The 14,896-nt window shown below is 64.5% G+C and overlaps 1 protein-coding gene across 4 annotated transcripts; it reads right to left on the bottom strand.

Annotated features, from left to right (window-relative positions):
- Positions 1–4,391: 4,391 nt before the first annotated feature.
- On the bottom strand, positions 4,392–13,735 carry MIDN (midnolin). 4 transcript variants are annotated; one of them, XM_043912662.1, is made up of 9 exons: positions 13,597–13,735; positions 11,773–12,403; positions 10,663–10,750; positions 10,403–10,465; positions 8,280–8,408; positions 7,890–8,195; positions 7,563–7,710; positions 7,153–7,398; positions 4,392–6,485 (listed from the first exon to the last, which is right to left on the bottom strand). In XM_043912662.1, the coding sequence occupies exons 2-9, from the start codon at positions 12,003–12,005 to the stop codon at positions 6,208–6,210; spliced, it is 1,491 nt and encodes a 496-aa protein (XP_043768597.1). In that variant the 5' UTR covers positions 12,006–12,403; positions 13,597–13,735; the 3' UTR covers positions 4,392–6,207. The 4 variants fall into 4 exon arrangements, with proteins under 4 accessions (XP_043768597.1, XP_043768598.1, XP_043768600.1 ...); XM_043912663.1 differs by having other exon boundaries at positions 7,563–7,707; XM_043912665.1 differs by lacking the exon at positions 8,280–8,408 and having other exon boundaries at positions 7,563–7,707.
- Positions 13,736–14,896: the final 1,161 nt, after the last annotated feature.

Here is a 14,896-nt window from a genome sequence, read left to right as displayed (position 1 = left end):
TGTGGTTTTTGTCAGGGAGGTCTTGGCCCTGGGTGAGAGCAGGTTCTGAGGGTCACACAGTTGACTGAGGTTGTGGTACCCATAAGTGAAGGTTGGGGTAGGTTTGTGACTGTGGGGGGCGTTGTGTATGGGGGTCCCTGTGCTGCAGGCGAGATAAGCCTCTCTCGTGGACTGCAGAGCGGGTGCAGCGCGCGTGTGGGACAGGGAGGCGGGTTGGTCTGGGTCTGGTGGCAGTAAGGGGCCCTGCGTGGGCGTCCGGGGTTGGGCTGATTCTCTGCGAGGCCCGTGGGTAGCGTTCGGGGTTTGGGCCGTGCACAGGGCAGATGTAGCCAGCCGTCTCCGGCCGCCTCAGCCTGCGGGCGCGCGACCTCCTTCTCCCGACCTCGTGGGGCCGGCCCAGCCCACATTCCAGAGGAGTTAGGGGGTGCCCTCTCCAGCCCCCGCCGGCTCCCGACCTCTCTGACTCCAGCTCAAGCTTCCCGCAGCATCTCGGGAACCCACCACTGCAGCAGCTGGCTCCAGGGAGGGGCGGCGAGGCGGGGGCGGAGGCTGGAATGTACGCCGGGGTTGAGGGAGGGGGCCCCCAAGAGGGGGCGGAAGCGGGGGAGAGGTCGGGAGGAGGAGCCGGTGAGGCCAAGAATGGACGAAAATAGAGGGAGACCGCCGAGAGAGATGGAGACTCCGACAGAAACACAGACAGACCCAGAAACCAAGAAAGGCGGAAAGAAAGGGAAACAGGAAGACACAGGAAAGGAGAACTCAAAGGGAGGAGGGGGAAGGGCACACGTGGGTGAGGGGAACCGAGGCAGCAGGCCAGGGCTGGGAGAGGATCCCGTCGGGAAAGGGCCCCAGGTGACAGCGGCCCCGCCCCCACTTGCGAGCTGGGCGGCTCACCTGTCCCAAGTGACACCGGAGGCTCCTTGTCCTCTGCCCGGCCCGGTGGGGGCGGCCGTGGGTGGGGCTGGAGGGGAGACTCCTGAATTGAGCCCTAGCACCCTTGGCTGTAGCTTGGCAACTCCCATTCCCAAGGCGTCTGGAGAGGAGGGCGTTCCCGCCAGGCCTGGGCGAGGGTGGCTGTGCTGGGGCACACGCCCGGTGCTGGGGGTGCTGGCGCGCCCCAGCAGGGCACCACTCACCCTCACCTCCTCAGGGACCTGGCTTCTCTCAGCGTTCCTCCCAAGCCACCCCAATGCCGCGTCCTTTGGCATTTCAAAACCGTGCAGCTAGCCCCAATTACCCATTTGGCCGCCCCGCAGGGGACTCGGGCCTTGTCAGGCCTTGAACAAAAAGACGTGACCCCAGTGACCTTCTCTTTCCCGCCCACAGCTGCCTCATCACCCCAGAAGCACGGCCCATCTGTGAGCCAGCACCTGGATCCAGGCCTCTGTCTGGACTCCACACCTTGGCAGCCACACCTGTCCACACCTCCAGTGCCAACCCCCATCTAAGTGTTGGGGCTGTCAGCCCCAGCTAGCCCCAGGGGTAACCTCGGACCAGAGGTTTTGGCTCACATCCTCCCCACCTGGCAAAGGCCACCTTGTTCATACTGATCGCTGCCTTCTCTGAGTGGACTACTGGTTACAGCAAAACTGAGGCATAGCCAGGCAGAGATGAGGTCTTCCTGCCGCTAAGACCCTTCCTGGGTCCCCAACCTCCGAACTCCCTGCAGCCCCCTTGCCAGACATCTCACTGTGAACCAGAGGCCCCCTTCAGACAATGCCTCATCTGTCCCTTCCCAGGCTTGTCTAAGCAGAGCCCCAGACCAGACATCTCCTGGGATGTTCCGGCCTCTGCTCCCTCCACCTGCTCCTCCTCCTTGGGGTCCCCATCTCATCGCCCCCAAGCAAGATTTGAGGAATCATTCCTGTCGGGTCTTTGCCGTCGCCTTTTGTTTTAGGTCCCCCAAACTGACTTTCAGATGTCTCCCAAATGCACCCGCATTCACGTCTTCAGACATCTGCGCACGCCGTGCCCCCAACATGGGGCACCATTTCCCTCTTCCTGTAATTGGCAAACTCCTATTCTTTTGGGAAAGCCTTAGCCCAACTGCCCTTCTCCCGCTTCCCGCCCTGCGCTCCCCTAGCCAGGAGCTCGCGCACACAGGGTCGGGGGAAGAGACAACAGACAATGGCCGGGCTTGAAAGGCGGGTGCACGCGATCGCGCCCGTGCGGGGGTCCACGTGCGGCACCCTCAGGTACGCCCCCTCTTCCATCTCAGAGCTGCAGCGGTCGTCAGACCCCTTGGCGCTCCTCCCGCCCCCAAATTGCGGACGTGCGGCCAGAGGGAAAAGGAGGGGGGGGGGGGCACACGCCCCCGCGCCGCGCCTGCGCACTCGGCCTGGCCACGCCGCAGTCCCGCCTCCGGCAGCAATCCCGCGCGGCTATTGGGGCGAGCAGAGCAGCGATCGAGGTGGCCGCCAATGAGGCGTCCCAAGAGTAGGCGGGGCCTGAGCCTTTCAACGCTAGGACGGGGGCGGGCGGGGCACCCGCCCCACAGTGACGTCAGGCCCGGTTCGCGGCGCGTTGCCATGGAAGCCGCGTTTCCAGCCCTGCGGGCTTCCGGGGGCCGCCCCCTCCCATTCAACTTTTTCCTCCTTGGGAGGAGGGGTTGGTTGGTGCAGGGCCGTCCCCGCCTCCTGTGATTCCGCAGCCCCTGCCTACACTGGGCCTCAATTTACCTTTTTGTGCTGCCCACGCCCACGTGGCTTGACCGGCCGCCTCTCAGGTCGCTGCACCCCTTCGGCTGGGCGCCTCTCCCTCCTCGCCACCCCCCCCCCCCCCCCGCAGGCGTGTGCGTTTCAGGCCCGCACAGCGGGAAGGGACCAAGGGCCACAGTCCCAACCCGGGGTGGGGTTCTAGGACTCCCGGGTAGGGCTGTGACCCTCGGACCCCAGGGTTGGGCGCTAGACAGCGCCCTGAGAGGCGTACGCGGCAGTAGACCAAGTGCCCCCCCCCCCCGCCCTGCACCGTGCAGACACAGCTCCTGTGATTCAGCGGGTGCCTTGATCTACACCCTCCTTCCTTATCCCCTACCCAGCCCTGCAGTGGCCAGCTGGTTCACAGCCCTAATCTCCGGGGGGTCCGGCTGCGTGGGCAGGGTGTTCGACCTTAACTGTCCCATCCCCACCTCCATCTTGTGGTCCTCCGAACCAGAGGGGACGTTTGCGCTTTTGACCTTAAGGTCTGAAGGTATAAGGTGGACCCGGGCATCCTACCTTCCTGGCTTGGTTGTGCGATGATTTAGGGGTGACTGGGTGGCAGGAGGGGCAGAAGGGCCTTAGCAAGTGCTCCCAGGACACTCCTGGACTGCACCTGTTCCCTTCCCCCTGGGTGGGGCTCCTGGAACTGGGGCTTAGGAGGGCTGGGTCTTGGCTACAGGAAATGAGCCTAGGGACGGTGGTCACTAATTTAACAAACACCCCCAGTGCTCTGGACCAAATGGTATTTCTCTCTGGGCCTGGGTTTTCTCATCTACCAAGTGGGAGGATAATTAGTTCTGTTAGGTGACTGTTGTGAGGAAATACATGTAAAACGACCTTCAGTATTACGGTGTGTCTCTGCCCAGCCCCAAAGTGGATGAAGGTGGGACTTGCCACCTGGCCCAGCCCTCAGGGAGCCCCAGGTGGGCTGTGGTGGAAGACGCAGACTGGGGAAGTTCCCAGCCAGAGCTGGGGCACTAGGAGTGTTCCTGAGTAGGGCAAGGACCGAGCAAAGGCCTGGAGGCTTGATCGCAATGGTCAGGGCTGGGGAGAGCTGGAATGCAAGGCTTGGCAGGCAGAAAGGAGTCCACTAAGGGCCAGGGTGGAGCCAAACTGACGGGCCTTGAGCGCCTGCCCTAGGCCCTGGCTTGACTCTGGGTGCGACGGGTGTCGTGGAGGCCTGGCGCCACCCCCCCAGGGGTGGAGCTTGGGCCAGGGGTCCTCAGGCTGCCCACACACCCCCCCACGCGTGGGCGGGCGGATGTAACTACTTCCCCCTTTCTGTGGCTGGGGAACCCGTGGCCCCGAGTGTGCGGCCAAGTCTCCCTGGAGACTAAGTCTTTGGGCTCGCCTGCAGCCCACTTAGAACTGAGAGGCCCCACCCAGGGCACACAGACCTCGGGCAGCCCCGTGCCCACACCCTGCAGGACTTCCGGCCTTGGGTACCGGGAAGTGGCCGGCTCCTCCCTCCCTTGCCAGACAGCTTCCTGCCCACCCTCACCCCAGGGCGGGGAGGGAGTGTGGGAACTGTTATGGGACGCGCCCCTCTCCCCGCAGCCCTTCCACTCTCCGGGGTGGTGGGCTACCCCAGCATCTGACCTGGTGGCCCTCCTGGTAAAGACCACCCTCTCTCATACTCAGAACCCCCTCAGTAACCACTCCACCCTCCAGGTGAGCAGGCCGGACGTACACTTGTGTTTCATTTTGTTTATTCCTTGAAGTCACCGTGTTTGTGTAGGCTTCTTTTCCAATTTCATGTTTTCATACAGGAAACTCCCGCAAGGTGCTGGGACACCCCACAGACCGACCTCCCCTCCAAGGTGGGTAATGCTTTCTGGGGAGGGGAGGGGCCCTCCCTAGGGCAGAAAGGGTGGACAGTTCCTGCCTGGGGCCTCCACCCTCAGACCAGCGGAGGCACATACTGTTATTTAAAAATCGTTAAAAAAAAAAAAAAAAAAAAAAAAAAACCATCAGAACACACATTAAATAGATATCCAAGACAGCGTTTCAAAAACAAACCCGCCCCTTTTTTTTTTGGAAAAATGAAAATAAAAACAAAATCCTTGACCCCCTCCCGACCCCCCCCCCCGTCCTCCCACCCCACCCCCCCACAAAAAATGTACAGAGCTACAGTTAACACAAGATGTTCACATCTGAAACCATTAACTTTAACACATAACCTGGGGTAGGGTGAGGACCTGGGGTTCATCTAACAAGGAGGGGCAGGCAGAGGGTGGGGGGAGTGTTGCGCAGCAGAGGGGCGGGGCCAGGACAAGACTGACAGGTGGGGGGCAGGGCCCAAACATCTCCATTATCAGTAAAAAATAAGTGAATGAAAAAATAACTCCACCCCCACTGAAATGGCCCCAATAATGGGGAGGTCTGCCCCTCTGCCCTGGGGATGCCCCTGGGACAGGGGCGTGAGTGGGGGGGGTCCAAATTAGACCAGCAGCGAACCCCCCCCCCCACGGGGGGGTTAATGCTACACAGCGTTGCCCCTAGTGGGGGTTTCACAGCTCAGCACCCCCGCCCCTCCTGGCTGCTGAAGGGCCCCCCAGACACAGTCCACAGGCCCAGATCCCTCAGGCTGGGTGGGAAGAAGAGCCAGGGGTGGGGCATCAACCCCGGCCCCCCCACCCCAGCCATTTCTCTATTTTTCAAGAGATTCCCAACCACTATTGGCTCAGTCAGAAAATTAATAGTCTATAAATACCCCAAGCGCAGAAAAACGGGGTGGGGTGGGAGGAAACGCACAGTGCGTGGACGGCGGCGAAGGCTGGCGGCAGGCTCCTCCCCCCCTTTCCTTTCCTGGCAGGAAAGGGTCCCCAGCCCGCACCCCAAGGCAGGCTCTGGCCAGCCTCTCCCCTGAAACGGCTTTTCTTTTCTTTTCCAGGAAAAAGGAACATGGAAAAGGAAATCAGGAACAAGAGTTCGAACATGGAAGAGAAGCAATCCCTGGCAGTCATGGGCTTGGTCGCGGTTGACGCGCACCTGACCGCGGGGTTCCTCGCCCGGTGGTTTCAGAGCCAGGGTTTGCGGTGGGGGCTCTCCTCTCCGCGGCCCCCTCCCCTGTCTGTAAAGTGCATAATGAGGCATCTACGTTTTTGACTTAAACCTGAAAGGAGTGGGGAGGGAGGCAGAACGGAAGGGGGGGGCGGCTTCCTTGTCTCCGCTCTCTCTCAACCATCTGGAAAGACTGCTACATATTTGGAGCTTGGGAAGGTGGGCGGGAGGGACCCAGTGCAGGTCGGGAGAAGGATGAGGCAATGGAGGAAGGGGCGGGGAGTGTGAGCGGAATCAAGGAGGCAGGAACCCAAGTCCACGGAGAGTTCGGAAAACCATGGTAGGAATTGAAATTTTAAAAAAGAAAAAGAAAAAAAAAAAAAAAAACCACCGGAAGGACACGGAACTGGGAGGGGGGAGCCTCTTGCTGCACCGAGAGACAGCCTGCCCTCCTGTGCGAGGCCACACTGGCGGCCACCCAGGGCTGGGGCGAGGGACAGGGTTCCTAGGCCACCACGAACTCTGATTTGATGTCGGGGTTCACTTCTGGCTTCCAGACGGAGTCCTCGAAGTCGAGGCCCAAGCCGGCCGCCTCGCTGGGGCCGCCACCTCCCCCGCTGCCGGTGCTGTCGCTGCGGCCGGCCTTGCGGCTGGGTGGCCAGTGGTAGGGACCGCGGGCATCACGCCGGGCCTTTCTGCGGAGCCGTTTCTGCTGGAGCAGCAGCTGCAGGCGCTCCACCTTACAGCGGGTGGCTCGGTTCTCTGTCTGTCGCAGCCGGTCCCCTGCAGAGGACGCAGTGGACATGACTCTGAGGGTCCCTTGGAGGCCAGAGTCCCAACCAAATGCAAGGACCCCTAGCAGCTGCCCCTGGATATCAGGCCCAACCCAGGACACTCCCTCCAGCGAGGGAGCCAGGCAAGAATATCTACTGAACCTTCCATCAACTGGGCTGTCAGCTCCATGAGGGCAGGGTTGGCCCAAGACAGCCTTTAGTGACTCAGCTGTCATAAGCACTAGCTGCTCAGGCTGTATCTGTTTTCCCTTCAGGACCCGGTCTCAGGGGCCCACTTCACAATTCTGAAGGACTCGGAATGTGTCCGGAATAACCAGGTTTTGTGGGGGCAGGGGGGCGCAAGCTGCCCTTGAGCAGGAGGAGAAGCTGACCCCCTCCCTCCCTCAGGCTGACTGGGCCATTCACAGTGGTTTCACCCACCATCTGGAGAAGGTGCCCGAGGGGGGTGAGGAGGAAGTGCGGATGGAGCCCCCTCTGGAGGACACAAAGACACTGTGTGCCCCAACACACACACTCCCTTCTCTACAAGCGCCTGCAGAGCAGGGTGAGCGGCAGCTGGCGGCCCCCTCCCCACCACCGGGGGCTCAGCTGCTGGAAGAGGCACACAGAGAGGCCTTGAGAGACCCATTGAGGGGGGGTGTAAGGGGGACACTTACCCGGGGGCTTGCACAAGCGGGCCTGGCTCAGGGAGGCCGGGGCCGCAGCCGCCAGCTTCTCGCAGGAGGTAGTTTTGGGGCCGAGGTCTGGGGTGCACTGGGCGTGGCAACGCAGCTGTGTGAGTGATGGGGGCATGCCCTGGTAGTGCCGTGTGGCACTTAGGAGGTCATTGAGGATCTGCAGGATGGTCCCGATGTCCCGCCTCGGCCTCCCGCTGCTGTCCTGGCAGTTGGGGTGCAGCGTGCCTGTGGGGAGACATGGATGAGGACACCCCTGGCTGACTTGGGCACTTGCACCCCCCATTGGTGGACCTGTGGCCAGCTGTATAGCCAGCCACGTGCGTGGTGACCCCGGGGAGCGTCTCATCCCTAGTGTGTGTTACCGCTCGTGGGGACACTCTGACACCTACCAGAGAACGTCCCTGAGAAGACCCCTGGGGCGTGGTTCACAAAGCTCTCGATGACTGCGCCAGGTTTGCGGGAGCGGGAGGTGGGGCTGCCCCCAGTGGGGGACGTGGGGCTGGCACCGGTGCTGGCAGCGGGGGAACAGTCCATCTGCTGATGGGGGAGGAGGGCACATGAGCTTGGGGTGTGAGGGTAACCCTTGGGGTTCAGGGCCAGGGGATCACCCACCACACCACACAAGCCCAGGCTGTGGGGAGAACTATGGGATTCTGGATACAAAAGACATATCTGGGGCTCTGCCGTTCTCCCGCTGCACCCTTCCCCAGACTCACCTCAGGGCAGGTGGTAGAGGCTGAATGGGAGCGGAAAGAGCCGGCAGTGACAGGTGAGGATGTGGGGGCAGGGCTGGTGGGCACTGGGGGGACGCGGGCGGCACTGGACACTGGCCGGCAGGGAGAGGACACAGGGGTGGTGGTCATGCTGGGGTCCCCGCGGGTGGCGGCAGTGGCAGCAGCCAGCACGTGGCGGTGCTGCAGTGGGGCATGCTGGGCTGCAAGCTGCAACTGGACAAACATCATGTGGTCCCCCACACGCAGCGCCAGGGTCAGCGGCGAACGGCCTGACAAGAAGTCACTGACCTGCAGAGAGAGGCCTGTCAAGTCTAGGGCCCTAGCCCACAGTGCCCCCAGCCCGGCCCGGCCCGGCCCCCCACGCTGTGTGACCTGGGGCCTCTCGCCGCCCCTCTGTGGGTTCTGGGGTCCCTGTCGGTGCCACGGATGCTTAAATAAAATGAATCGGTATTTCCGGAAGCCGCCTCCGCCAGCCCGGCCCAGGTCGGGAGCCGCTGGGGGCTGTGGGGGGACAGAGGCAGATGAGACGGGGGCCTGGCCCACCCTGGCCAACTTGGTTCTTTCAAGGGGAAACCGAGGCCAGAGGGGGCGGGGCCCAGCCGGCATCTCTGCTCTCAAATAACCCCCAGCTCACACCTCTCCCCACCCTCTCTCTGCCTGCACATTGCAGGGGCTAGGCTCAGGCCCCCTCCCAGCTAAGCTACTTGGGCAGCGAGTGGGAGGAATTCCTGGACAAATTCTTGTCCTAACCTTTGCTTTCTCAAGATAAATATTTATCTGTCCTGGGCGGGGCTGAGGCTAAGGGGGAGGCGTTGCCTCTGCCGGCAGTGGGTGGGCCCTGACCATTCACTCTGTGGCCTGAGTCCCCCAAGGCCTCAATACAGCCCATGCAAACATGAATCTCCAACCTGGCAACCCCTTTGGAGCAGGTGAGGAGCCCATAAGATCCCCCCATCTGCACTGGCCCCCTCCTTTGGGGGCCCGCAAGCACTGCACTCTCCCCAGGGGCCGGGATTGTTGGGGGGGGGGGGGTGGAGGTTTCTGAGAAATGACACAGGCCGGGATGACTCAGAACCACCTCCTCCCTGCTCTCTGCTGGCAGAGGCTGGTGTAACCTTCCCTGCTTGGGGGCCGTGGGGAGGAGGCAAAGGAGGCGGACAGAGCGCACTCCCCACTCCCCGCAGCCCCTTCTGCATGTGCCCTCCCCAGCCCGAGATGCCCTTTGCAAAAAGGGCCTGGGTGGCTTTGTAAGAATGGCTGCCCCCCCCCCCAACTCCACCCTGCAACTTCCTCCCAGGGGAGGGCGAAGGGGCAGGCATGACTTGGTGCCAGGCAGGGAAGCAATGCTGGGAGCCCAGTCACTCCGCCCAGTGCCTCCCCGACTCCCTCCTGACGCAGGCACCCTGGGGCGGATGTGAACCCAACACGCCCCAGGGGCCCCCTGCCAACCACAGCACCGCCCCCCTCCCCAGGAGCAGGGAGCTCAGGTCACATCTGCCCCAAAAAGCACACCCCCAGCTGGCTCCCGGCTCTCCCCCCACTCCTCTGCCCCTCCCAATGGCGGACCACCCAGCTCCCAGGGCCCCTCCTCCTCCCGTGCTAGCCGGCTGGCAAGGGCAGGACGCAGCACGCCGGGGAGGGGGCGAGGGCCTCGGGGCAGGAGGAAGGGAAGCCGCTGAGCAGGTTCTGAGGCCGGGGGCCAGCCCAGCCAGGGAGGCTGAGGACTTGCCACCCCCACCCTGGCAGCAGGCGGATAGCTGAGGCCTGTGTCACCCTCCTAGGAGGAGGGCCCCACTGCCAGAAAAATGAGGAAAGGAGGGGGGAAAAAAAAAAAAAAGCTGCAACAAAACCGGGAACCCTGTGTGGGCCAGCCCCAGCCTTCCTCCTCATCGCCCTCCCGCGCGCTTACTAAATATTTTCCTAACATCCTGTCTGGGCTGTGCTGGCCCCAGGGCTGGGTGCCCCCACCCCCTCCCCCTTTTGGGGCAGAGAACAAAGGCCAGAGGAAGGAGGAGTAGGGGTGACTCCCCACCCCTCACAATGGGGTCAGAGAAGGCGGAAGGAATGTCACCCAGAACCACCCCCCCATCAGAATGTTAAAAAGGTTGCTCTGGGGAAACCGAAGTCTGGCCAGGGGGAGCCCTACGACGACAAAGCCTGTGGGGCTGGGGACCCAGGCCCCGGTGTGTGGGAGTGGTGTGAGAGCATGGGCCAAGGTCACCCCGCAGGCAGGCTTGTGAAAGCTGGGCCCCCTCCCCCATGGCGGCCACCGTGGGAGAGAAGGCTCTCAAGGTCAGGTGGAGAGTGCTGGGGGGGCGGGGAGGAGGAAGAGGAAGCTGGGTGACCAGGCCAAGCTGGCACGAAGGCGGAGCAGCACGTCCCCTCCCCTTCCCACAGGCCTCCTGGGAGCACAAACAACCCCTAAGCTCTCCGGAGTGGCCGGGTACTCCACCGGTTGCCCCCAGGGGTTGGGAAAGCGCTGGTGCGCGTCTTACCTGGGTCTCCGTCAAGCTCTCCAGGGCCTGCATCACAGATTGTTCTGGCCTGGAGGCCTGAGACTACAAAGAGAGGAAGGAAGAAAAGGAGACCCTGAGGGTGGGCCCTGACAGAGGAGTGGGGTGGAGTGGGGTGGGGTGGGGTGGGGTGTACTGCCCTGCAGGGAAGGGGTCCTGTGTCAATGCTGGGGGCTGTGCTCGCAGGGGAGGGGGCTGCCAGCTAACGCGGGGCTTCAGGGCTCGCTGCCCCAGCCATTTACCATGAGGCCCGCCTCCACGGTGGGCACGAGCGTCAGCTTGCTGCCATCCCCCACGCCGAACTCCTGCAGCTTCCCCGAACTGAGCCGGCTGAAGGGGGGAGGAAGGAAGAGGGTGAGGCTATGCCGCCGAGACAAGGCAGGGACTCGGAAGCAGAGTCCGCGGGGGAGGGCTATGCTCATGTGGTAGAGACAGGAGTCCATCGCCCCCACCCCTTCCTGGTTTCCAGATCCAGGGCCCTGAGTTTGTGTGGAGGGTGGAGGTCAGACCCTGGGAGTCCCATGCTGGCAGTTCAGACCCCTTATTCCAAGGCACCCCAGTTCTGGACTGGGACACTCCAGCTAAGCCTCAGAAAAGCACCTTTTCACCATCCAGGCCCAGCGCGCCCCTTGGCACCCTCCTCCCACCCCGGGGCCGCCCCCTTGTAATTCAACCACCCAGGCCTGGGCTGTCCCTGCGGGCCAAGCGCTTAGCCTTTCGGGGCTTTGCCGGGCGGGCTCCCCTCCTCCCTCCCTCCCTCCCAGGCGCAAGCCGCCGCCGCTCAGACAAAGGAGACCCTCCCCCACCCTCCCCTCCCCCACCGGGCCCCTCCGCTGGGGATGGACATTGCGTGTCCCCGGAGGCCCGCGAAGGGAGGGCTCCCCGGCCTGGAGGCGATTTAAATGGCAGGGGGGAGGGGTAGACTGCGGAGAGCGCTCGGTGGCGAGAACAAAGGGGGGCAGAGAGACGCGAGTGGGGGGTGAAACAGTCAGACGCAGAGGGGGCCGCTGAACAGATGCGGAAGCCGGCGGGTCGCAGGCAGAGGAGGCCGCCGCAGAGCCCCCCACCCCCGCAGCTGGGACCCCTACTCCGCCCGGAACTCCTGCCTTCCCGTGGGCGACGCCGCCTAAGACCGACCCGAGGCGCCCTCGCAACCGCCTTTGTGCAGCGACCCCGGGCGGGGGAGGGGGCCGAGACACGCAGGCCGAGCAGAGGGCGCCCGTGAGCGCGCGGCGCGCCCCCGCCCCCCGTCTGGCCGCCCCCTTCCTTCCCCGAGCGGCGCGCTCTTTGTTCCCGCCCCGGGGCCGGGGCCCGAGGGGGCGGCGCTGGGGCTGGGGGCGCGCGGTACCTACGTGTCTTTGTGGAGCAGCGCCAGACGCTCCTTGGGCACTTTGAGGCGTTGGGACAGCCGCTTGCGCAGCCCTTCCACCGTCTCGTCGGGGGGCACCGTCAGCTCGTAGCGGGTGCCTGTCGTGCTGTGGATGGCCAGGCTCATGGGCGCCGTCTCGGCCGTCGGGCTCAGCTCGCAGGCGCCGCCGGGGGCCCCGCGCCGGCAGCTCCGGGCGCCGCCGGGCTGCGGCTCCATCCCCGGCCCGCGCTGAGGGGCTGGGGTCCGCGGGGCGCCGCCAATTCTCGCCGCGCCTCCGGGCAGAGCGGGTTGGGGGAGAGATCCCAAACTGGTTTCCTCTGCGTCCCTGGAAGCAGGGGGCAGCGAGCGTCGCTTTGGAGAAGGTCCCAGGAGTGGAAGGTGAATCAGAAATCAAAAATCCGAGTAGAGCTCCGAGGTCGCGTCGGCTCGCCGGGGCGCCTTCCTAGGTGGGGACTACACTCCCAACTCCTTTCCAGGGCGGCGGGCTCGGGGAAGGGTCCCAGAAGAGGGGGCGCCGCTCACCCAGCCGCGCTCAGGGATGTCTGCTACTCGGGCCGTGCTTCCCCTCGCGTCCCCTCCCTTAGCAACAGCCGCCGCCGCCGCCGCCAGAGGATCTGGGGGAGAAAGTAACAGAAAAAAAAGTTATAATGTATCAACGTTCTGAGGGGCGGGGCCGCCGCCCCCTCCCATTCACTACTTACTCCACCGGCCCGCGCCGACCAATCAGCGTGCGCCGAAGGCCCAGTCGGCAGCGCTGTCCGGCCAATGGGAGCCGCCGAGGCACCGCCCCACGTGGCCGCGCGGGCCCGCCCTCTCGCCCCGCCCCCGACCCGGTGGCCAAGCGGAGTGCGGCGGGGGCGGAGCCGGCTCCGCTCCGGCCCGCCCCCGCCCCCGCCCCGCCCCGCCGCAGCCATTCATAAGGCCGGGACCCTCAACAAAGGGCGGGCGGCGGGGCGCTCGGGGCCCGAGACCCCCGGTCTGGGGTGGTTTGACGTGGGATAAGGCGGCGGCCCGAAGCTGGAAGAGTAGGAAGCCGGGGCCTCCCCCTGGGCCCGTCCGGGAAACCGCTGCAAGCGGAAGCGGGACGCGATCCCCGCGCCTCGTGGCTGGGTCCCCGCAGAAGGACTCGCGGCAGGGTCGACCTGCGGCGCCCCTTTCCCGAGAAGCGTGAAGCCCCTGCAAGGGGTGGAGCTGCGGGCGGGTCCTGCACCCCGGTGACGTGGCCGCTGCTGGCCGGCCCCTCCCGCGCCTGTGCCACCTCGCGTCCCACCCCCGTCCCGCGGGCCGGGCCCGCTTCCCGAGTCGCGCCCGCCCGAGCCGTGACGTGACGCGGCGTCCCCGGCTGCGCCCGCGCGCGCCGCTCGGGGCTGCGGTGAGTCAGCAGCGCTGGCGCGCCCTCTGCCGGCCCCGCCCGGGAGCGCTGCCCAGAGACCCGGGCAGGGGGCGCCGATGCAGCCGGGGGTAGGGGGCAGTCAGACGCGACTGCGGGCGTTAAGGGAGCCTAAGAGCGTGAAGCCTCTGCGTCAGTAGACTGGGGCTACACAGTCGGGGAAACAGAGGCCAGAACGGAAACTAACTCAAGGTCACTCGCGGGGAGTGGGAGTGCCCCGGGGGCGGGGCGGGGGCAGAGGTCCAGACTGGGCTCTGCCGGCAGCGCCGAGTCCTTCCCATTCTACGTCCCAAGGGGCTCCCCAGGGTTGAAGACACCTTGAACCCTTCCTGCTCAAAGAACAAAGAAAAGTAGGGCACCCTTAAGAGCCTAGAGTGAGAACCCTCTTTGGCCAGCGAGGTCCCGCCCCCCACTCACCGGGAGCGGATCGTCCGAGGTCCCAGCTGTCCTGAGTGTACCCACGTCCGGGCCGAGTACGCGGTGGCGGAGCCGGTCTGGGGCTGAGCGGGCGGCCCCCGAGCCTTTATCCGCACCGCCTTCCCTCGGGGTGGAGTTTAGGCGGCCAGGGGGCGGGGGGCCGGGCGGTCGGTGACGCAGGCCGGCCCCCGCCCCTGCCTGTCGGCCAGGGCCCTGGGGCACTGTCCGGCCTGGGCCACCCGCTCCCTAAGCTTCGCCCTTTTAAACTGGGAGGGGTGTAGCCCTCCTGGTTTGCTACGAATCAAGGGTCACGGTCGGCAGCGCTGACGACTGAGGGCACCCGCACTCCGGCCCCCGCCATAGGGTTTTGGGGTGCATGGCTGGATTTGCTGCCCCGCCCCTTTCCTGCTACCCCAGGCCCGGTGCTTCCGCTTGGGGGCGCCCGCATTGGGGAACGGGAAAGGGGGGCCTGAGTCAGCGGCCTGCGTCCAGGAAAACAGGCCCGCCACCTGCCTGCAGTTGGGGGTGTCCCAGCCAGCTGCCCTGGCCTCCTGCATCCCTTAACGGTGACCTCAGAGGGTATTTATGGAGCGATTCACCAGCTCCAGTCCTGCCCTGTGCATCCGTCACTACCTGCTGGGCTCTGTGACTCTGGAGGGCAATGACCTTTGTGAGCTCCTGTGGTATGGAGTGAGAATATACGGCAGGTCTCTCTGGAACCCCAGGGATACAGGGCCCTCACCTAAGCCTGGCAGTCGACATCAGCCCATTAGGTTAGCTCACCTGCTGGTGTCCAGCCTTAGCTGTGGGTGTATTCACCCTACCCATCTTACAGGGGATGAAACCAAGGGCATACAGCCATTGGTTTGTCTGCAGCTTTGTCCCTGCAGGTCGTCTCGTGTAGGCTTTCTAGGGTGACCCTGACTGAGGGCAGTTCCCTCTCCGTCCTCCTTCCCTTTCTGTCCAGAGGGGGACCCCAGGCCACCCCCATCCACTTATCTGTGTCTCCCTTTATCTGACCCAACCACCTCCACCTCCACCCTTGCCCTGGGGCCCCTCCCAGGGCTGTGCTCCTTTCTAGGATGGAGCCAGTCCTCATCCTGCTCCCACCCAAGGCCCCCCAGCCTCTGCCCCCCACCCTGTCACAGACACACCCAGACACTCCCAGTCCCACAGGATCAGGGCTGCGCCTGAGGGATGGACAAGAGCTTGCCAGAGACAGAAGAGCTCCAGGGAGGAGCAAGTCCACGCCAAGCACAAGAGGCTTGAAAAGAGGGCCCCAATGTCAGGTGTGGGACCA

This window comes from Cervus elaphus, chromosome 9 (assembly GCF_910594005.1).
Source record: "Cervus elaphus chromosome 9, mCerEla1.1, whole genome shotgun sequence".
Lineage (NCBI taxonomy): Eukaryota > Metazoa > Chordata > Mammalia > Artiodactyla > Cervidae > Cervus > Cervus elaphus.
The sequence above is the reverse complement of the archived record's forward strand: the minus strand, read 5'-3'. Positions and strand labels throughout refer to the sequence as shown.